Source organism: Vespa crabro, chromosome 10, assembly GCF_910589235.1.
Source record: "Vespa crabro chromosome 10, iyVesCrab1.2, whole genome shotgun sequence".
NCBI lineage: Eukaryota > Metazoa > Arthropoda > Insecta > Hymenoptera > Vespidae > Vespa > Vespa crabro.
In genome coordinates, this window is record NC_060964.1 from 5,936,992 (window position 1) to 5,944,491 (window position 7,500).

Here is a 7,500-nt window from a genome sequence, read left to right on the forward strand (position 1 = left end):
GTCCCTTCGGTGAATATAAATCAAAATTTTAAATTATCATGTTTCATTTTATTTTGAAAGAAAGAAGGGCCATCGAACAAACGTAGTACATTTTTTTGTGAGATGCTTCTTTCTACATTATTGTCTTTTTTATAGGTTTATACGATATCGAATAGTCTCGTTTAAATCCATTTAAATTCGTTTGGAAAATGTTTCTTCGTTATTTTAGAATTTATTCGATATTCTGCTTCAAATTTGAAATTTTTAATCTCGATAGATTAATGTTTATGTATAAAGAATCCATGTATGCTCTAGAAAATTATATGAATATATTGCAAAATTAATTGTATATTATTTTCTGCGTTTATTTTTTTTTTTATAAATCTATAACTATATTATTATATACCATTTGAACAATTTATAATGGATTTTTTTTGTTTCTTATTTTTTTTTTTTTTTTTTTTTAGCTCAAAGAGTAGCAGACGTAGAGGCTATAAGAGAGAGACATCCAAATAAAATTCCTGTAATAGTCGAAAGATTTCCAGGAGAAAGACAATTACCAATATTGGATAAGACTAAATATTTGGTACCAGATTTCTTAACGGTTGCCGAATTCATAAGAATCATCAGGTACTTTTGTGATTTTGATAATGATGTTTAATAACATTAACAGAATATGTGTTATTATAAAGAAATTTTTTTTCTTTTTTTACCATAGACGTAGACTACAATTAAATCCAACGCAAGCATTCTTTCTATTAGCGAATAGAAGAAGTTTGGTAAGTGCTAGCATGACTATGTTACAACTTTACCAAAAAGAAAAGGACGAGGATGGGTTCCTTTACATCGTATTTGCCAGTCAAGAAGTATTTGGTCATTAGTTAGTTAACGCAAACATTTAATTGCGAGTTAATACGATAATATGTAAGTTTTTAAATGGATGGAAACAAACTCGCGTTAACCGATTTCCATATTGTTTTAGATAAAAATAAGTTTTATGGGACTTAATCTATACGTATATAACGAATATTTTCACAAAATATTAGATTTTAATCATAGATCTGCTGTTACGTGTTTGCCTTTAAACCGAATGCGCAGAGCCCTTGTGATCGACTTGCAGTACCTGTCAAAATATTTAACGGAACAATCATATTTGAAATTTGCATCTGAAATCATCATGGTGCTTGGAATCTTTTGCAAATAAATCCATAGTATTTGAAATAAGTTAAGATTTAGGATGAATTTAATTTATTACCAACTTTGGCTGATGCTATTTACCCTCTATGGCAACACGCTTAACCGTGATAATATAATTAAAAACAATACTTTATATACATTAAGGAACATATATGTATTCGAATTTTATGCAAAAAGATAGTTGCTTAGATTCTGTATCGTCTAATCAGAATCCACGAACATATATCTTGCATTAATTTTAATGCAAATTTAGTAACTTATATGCATCATTTGTATATTGCATAGTATAGTGTGATATTTGTGACACTTTATATATCATGCGCATATATTCAAGCGAAATGAAATATTATTTTTTCCATATGTTAATCGCGATATACATATATATATATATATATATATATATACACATATGTATCTTCTATACAGTGGACTCTCGTAATGAGTAATCGTTATCGTGTTTAAATGTGATGAAAATATCAAACAAAGTCGGTTCTTATCGAAGTTAGGTGACTTTATGTTCGCCTCTATTCGTAGCCTTGCTGAATGCACGTTCCCTCAAACGAGCATAAATATATGCTGCGAATTAATTTCTGTGGTATATTCACCATATCGTTACCTTAATATACTTATTCGGAAATGCTGCAATATTCGTGAAAGTGTTCATGTACATAATATATATATACAATGTGATGTATATCGAATATTAGTCAAAGAGCCTCTCTATCCTTATTTCGAGTTCGGCTTTGAAAGCACTTTCTGTATTTACATCCGTCGATCGAAATGGTGCTTTTAACGCGCAGAGCGATGTTCGAATAGTGGCCTTAGAATCTAAATTAAGACTGGGCATTTAAATATGAATTTCTTTATGTCAAATAATTCTTTAAAACAACATATATACAGTTAATCGTGCCGATCGGAAACAAACGGTCTTGGACAATCTTCCAAACTGTATTTTATCGTTCTTATGATTACTATAAATGAACTAAAAGGATAAGAGTACCTGTTATTAAAAAAAAAAAGACGAAAAAAAAAAAAGAAAAAAAAATTATAAAAATAGCTTCGATTATATTTATTAAATGATCTCTAGCAATTCTGCAACAAAGCGATTGACGGAATATAAGGACAAAACCGTTTGTCATATCGTTGGCAATATCGTCATCTTATATAATGGAACCAATTTAGTACTATGATCGTTAACGAAAATTACGTTATACATATATAAGTATAAACCTCAGAGTACCCATATTTTCTTTTTCCTTGGAAATTTATCTAATTCTTAAATTGATACTGTACGAAAATTCATTTTAAAGTTTCAAAGATGTTTGAAATTTTTTTATACAGCAAAAAAAAAAAAAAAGAAAGAAAAAAAATGAAATGCACCATTCGAAGTTTCACGTACAAAGTAATATTCAGTTCATATACAATTAAATATATAACAAATAATAGTTGTTTAATTATCACTATTACTATTAATATTATTTTTATTATTGAAATTTCATTTATATCATTTCTATTATATGTATACCAAACTAGTGTGTACTCTCTGCGAGTGTAATAAATATATATGCAATAAAATTTTGTAGATCTAAAAATTTACTTTACTAAGTTAATCTATGGGCATAATTTTTTAACTTTTAGCGACCGAGGATAACCGATATACATACATATATCTGGGAGAAGTGAAAGACTGTTTAAAAAAAAATACGTACATATATCATTTGATTGTGAGACCAAAAATAATTTCCAACCAAGACACTGTCGGCCAATGTTGCGCTATAAAAAAATATGTATCATCTGCACCCGGCGAAATTTTAATAGATCTATCCTAAAACTAAATTCATTTAAAAAGAGCTTAAATGTAATTTAATCCTATATACATATATATATATATATATATATATATATATATATATATAATGCCAATTCAGATGAATCATAATTTTACATTAACGAGATTAAGAATCTGTGTTAAAACTGCGAAGAGTTAAGTAGATCGTGATTTTAAATCGAATGAATGAATAATAAATGAATCGAAGAAAAGAGGCAAGAATAATAACACCGTGGTAGTCTTTAAGAATGTAAAATTTAAGAATGGCGCTTTCATAATTCATTTCATCATGGCCGCTCAATAATGGCGGCACTCTGTATTAACAAAGAAAAAGTTGTTAAGGGATTTGCCGCTTGTTGTCGCTCGAATGCGACGATACGAATCGTCGTGAATATCGGAACCAAGCCCAGTTCAGAAAAGACGTCGACAATCTCTATTGCGGTTGCGTATCGATGCCAGTGAATGCAATGTCGAGTGGGTAAAAAGGTGAGTAGTGGGGTTAGATGCAAGACGAGGAAGAGAAGGAGGAGGAGGAGGTGGAGGAGGAGGAGGTGGTGAAGGAGGAGGAAGAAGAAGAGGAGAAGGAGGAGGTAAAGAGGGGAGGGGCAAAGAAAAGGTAAAGCAAAGGGTAGAAGAGGTTATGAACTCTAACCCACGGATGGTCGACGAAGTGTGGTAGCTGCTATGAACTGTCCAAATGACGCGTGGTCAGATCGGTCATCGCTGTTGGCGATAAAGGTGAGTGTTTCTAGAACGAATTGCCCTTTCGTTTCTCCATCGATGTGTGCCCGATTATTCTTCGACCTGTTCTCTGACTAGCTAGCCGGATACGAATAAAATCTATGGTGTATCGTCTACGTCGCAAGTATCAATCTGCGTGCACGCCCTTTTCACGATTAAACCGACTACGATTTGTTTGACGATTCGTCTCCATGCCCTCTTTTTTTTCTTTTCTTTTTTTTTTCTCTTCTATTTTATTCTATCGAGTTTCAATGCGTCCTTGAGAAAATAATCCTCTAACATGCCTAGCGTCTCTGCACATACAAGTCGAGAAAAATGAAGGAGAGAAAGAGTGTGTGTGTGTATATATATATACGTGGTTATATGCATATATGCGTAGGTTCGTGGATGTGGGTGTTTATGTGTATGTGAGAAAGAGAGAGAGAGAGAGAGAGAGAGAGAGAGAGAGAGGAAAACAGACAATAGGAAAGAAATCGCGAGATGAGTAAGCGATCGTAATTCCTCCGTTCGTTTATCGCGTCTCTCCGCAATCTGGCGTGTAGCGTTGCGATGAAAGAAAGAAAGAAAGAAAGAAAGAAAACAAAAAAAAGAAAAGAAAGGGGAAAAGAAGGTACGTCACAAATTGAAATAGGACGTACGATTTTGACTTTTCTTTATTTTCTTCCATTTCTTTTTTAACATTCCCGCGCAATACCTACCCTCTCTTCCTCCCTTCCTCTGGCCCTTTTTACCCTCCTTCTCCTACCCTGAACCAACTGACGTACCGACGTGCATACGTACTTACATATGTATTTGTGTACGTTGCGCGCATCGCGTCCGCGATTACCCAGCTGATCCATTCTTGGATCGAACTCAATGAGAGCGGTCTGTGAAACGCTAAAACGGGTACGACGAAGCGCGAATTTTCAACGAAATTTTTACCGATTGAATTTTTATCGAATTGATAATTTGAGGATATTAGGATTTATATAAATCAAGGATATTTAACAAAGTTTTTTGCTTTATGAACGAATTCTTTGCACGATGTCTCGATGATGATCGAGGACAGGTGCTTTGAAAGATTAAATTTGATAAAGAGAGATAAAGAGAGAGAGAGAGAGAGCGATACGTACAATTTATGAAGGAGAAAAAAAAAGAAACGATAGAAATATAATACTTGAAGGATAAAGTAGTAGACGTAGCTATATGCGTTTGTATCCATGAGTAGGAGGAGGTAACCTTCGGACCCAAAGCTACGACCTTTACCTGTCGACCAAACGTACGAACGAACAAACGAATGGATGAACGGATAGACCGACCGTGCGGACATAATTACTCTCCAATGACTCTATTCTACGTAGCTGTCGCAGTTCCTAGAAACCTCTTTACCTTACTCAAAATGATCATTCGAAAGGTTACAAGCCGACCTCGATGAGTTCGTCCAACAGCTGCGATCCTTCGGATTATTGAATATAAAACGTTGGAATGTTCTTTTTCATTTTTCTTTTCTTCTTCTTCAAGAGAGAGAGAGAGAGAGAGAGAGAGAAAGAAGAATATTTTACGATACTAACGTAATCGAACGATGTACGTATTTGTAACCTTGTGAAACTTGGATTATACAATTTCTTATGAAATTTTTTTTAATCGCACCAAATCATTTACCGCATTACTCGCGATTTGCTCGCTTTCTGTTCCTTTATTCTTTTATCTTTTTTCTTTTTTTCTTTCTTTTTTTCTTTCTTTCTTTCTTTTTTTTTTTTTTTTTTTTTTTTTTTTTAACAATAACTATTGATCGAATATGCACGTACACGCGTTACGCTGCAGTGCGTATCTGTCTGCCTGTATAGGCACATTCATATATAAATACATATCTCTTGTGTTCGATCGATCAACTTTTCGTAGTCTCTCATCTTCGCGAGATTATATAATAGTGATCGATCGTAATAAGTGTATTTGTGTATCACGGCGTACCTTTTTTAGAAAATTAACGTAAAGTGAGAAAGAGAGAGAGAGAGAGAGAGAGAGAGTAAATCTTGCACTTTTGTGTCGGGCTTGTTGAACGTTAAAGTTTCATAGATCGCGTCACGAGACGTCGCCGTGGCCTTTCACCTTTTTTGATCGTCTCTCCGAATGCCAAGTTGTATTTTTTTAAGTTGAGCGTGGATGTGTACTTAGACGCGTCACGCGATATAACAAATCATTATACTATTTTCAACGAAGACTAAAATTGCTGACACGACGACTGATATACATACATACATACACATATATATATATATTTTTTTTTTCTTTATGCATATATGTGTATATGTATGTATGTATGTATGATATAGTTATGCACTAAAGTCCGAATATATTTAAAACACAATTCTCTCGATCAAAAATTATATGATAAGAACATACGTTTGCACGGAAATGGCCTGTCATTTCTAATTTTCCTTACCCGATAATATTTTATTTGTTGAAATAATGAAAGTTTTTATCCGTATTTCTTTTTTTTTTTTTTTTTTAACTCATTACAATTCCCTTTTCGTCTCTCTTTCTCTCTCTCTGTGAGAAATTTTATATATATATATATATAAAAGTTAAGTTTGAAAATCAAGAATGCGAATTAGTCATCGATCAGACGATAACGATTTAGCGGCAAATGACGAATTGATTCGTCATCAAATCAATAATAATATATTAATACATTGAATAAGAGCAAGAAATGGAGAAGTTTTTTTCTTTAACTGGTCAATTACAAAAATCTAAGTATCCTATATAGATTTTTTTCTTTCTCCTTTTTTGTTGTTTTTTCATTTCTTTTTTACGATTAGCAAATTACGAGATAGCAATATTTTTGATCCTTGAAAAAAGAAAACTGGATATAAAAACTAAGATATAATGGATGGAATCTATTTCGTTGATTTTTCGAAAATTATAATAAATGAATGAAAAAAAAGAAACAAAAAAAGAGATAGATATAAAGACAGTATAAATAAAAAAAAAGTGAGAGAAAGGGAGAGATATTTGTTAATTTTTTTGGTCACTCATGGTTATCATCATCAACAACATCATCATCATCATCATCATCATCATCATCATCATCATCATCATCATCATCATCATTATCGTTATCGTCATCGTCTACGTCTAGGTTTACGTCTAACATCGACCTATTCTCAATCGTCTCTGTCGCGATTGTGCGTGCATGTGCCCGCCGTCGCCGCGTTTATCCTATCCGTATGTTGTGCTGTGTTTTCGTTTTGTGTATGTATGCGCGCGCATTCGCGAACTCGCTTAGAGTAGGTAGAAGAATCTCGCGAGCTGAACGAGGCGACCTCGAGGCTCTCTCGGCCGATAAGTCATCACGGGGCGTGCGTTACGTGACATAACCTGCGCGCTCGAGAATACGAGCCTCCGCCTCAACCGCTGCCGCGCCATCCGGTTTTCCAGCGACAATCGCCATCATCATCGTCGTCGTCGTCGTCGTCGTCATCGTCGTGGTTATATAGTAGTAGTATATTCGTTCGTTCGCTCGTTCGCTCGTTTGCTCGTTCGTTCGTTCGTTCGCTAGCCCGCTAGCTCGTTCACTTGCTTGAGCGCGTGCGCACGCGCTCGCGCGCGCCCAAGCACACTCTTACAATCAGGTAGAAAAGCAGGCAAACGGGCCGCGAGAATGCACCTGGTACGACGCCGTGAGCGTCGCTACACAACAGAGTGACCTGCCAACCTGCCAGTAGTACAGAGAACGGCCTGCTCTCGTGCGCTCGCTCACCTGCGCGTGTAATATA

General features: G+C 34.5%; 2 protein-coding genes across 7 annotated transcripts in view; both read left to right on the forward strand.

Annotated features, from left to right (window-relative positions):
- LOC124427676 (microtubule-associated proteins 1A/1B light chain 3A-like) overlaps positions 1 to 2,768 on the forward strand; it is a 3,374-nt gene extending 606 nt beyond the window's left edge. The window contains exons 1-3 of one of the 2 annotated variants that reach the window (XM_046970896.1): positions 1 to 9; positions 447 to 609; positions 698 to 2,768. The exon at positions 1 to 9 is cut by the window's left edge and continues 125 nt beyond it. In XM_046970896.1, coding sequence (XP_046826852.1) covers positions 1 to 9; positions 447 to 609; positions 698 to 860 — 335 coding nt within the window. In that variant the 3' untranslated portion in view covers positions 861 to 2,768. The remainder of the gene's footprint in view (positions 10 to 446; positions 610 to 697) is intronic. The other variant, XM_046970897.1, reaches the window with a different exon arrangement.
- Positions 2,769 to 3,545: 777 nt separating this feature from the next.
- LOC124427671 (orphan steroid hormone receptor 2) overlaps positions 3,546 to 7,500 on the forward strand; it is an 11,934-nt gene continuing 7,979 nt past the window's right edge. The window contains exon 1 of one of the 5 annotated variants that reach the window (XM_046970888.1): positions 3,546 to 3,742. In XM_046970888.1, the coding sequence (XP_046826844.1) occupies positions 3,689 to 3,742 (54 nt within the window). In that variant the 5' untranslated portion in view covers positions 3,546 to 3,688. Of the gene's footprint in view, positions 3,743 to 7,040 lie in introns of those variants that run through there. The other 4 variants (XM_046970884.1, XM_046970885.1, XM_046970889.1 and 1 more) reach the window with 4 other exon arrangements.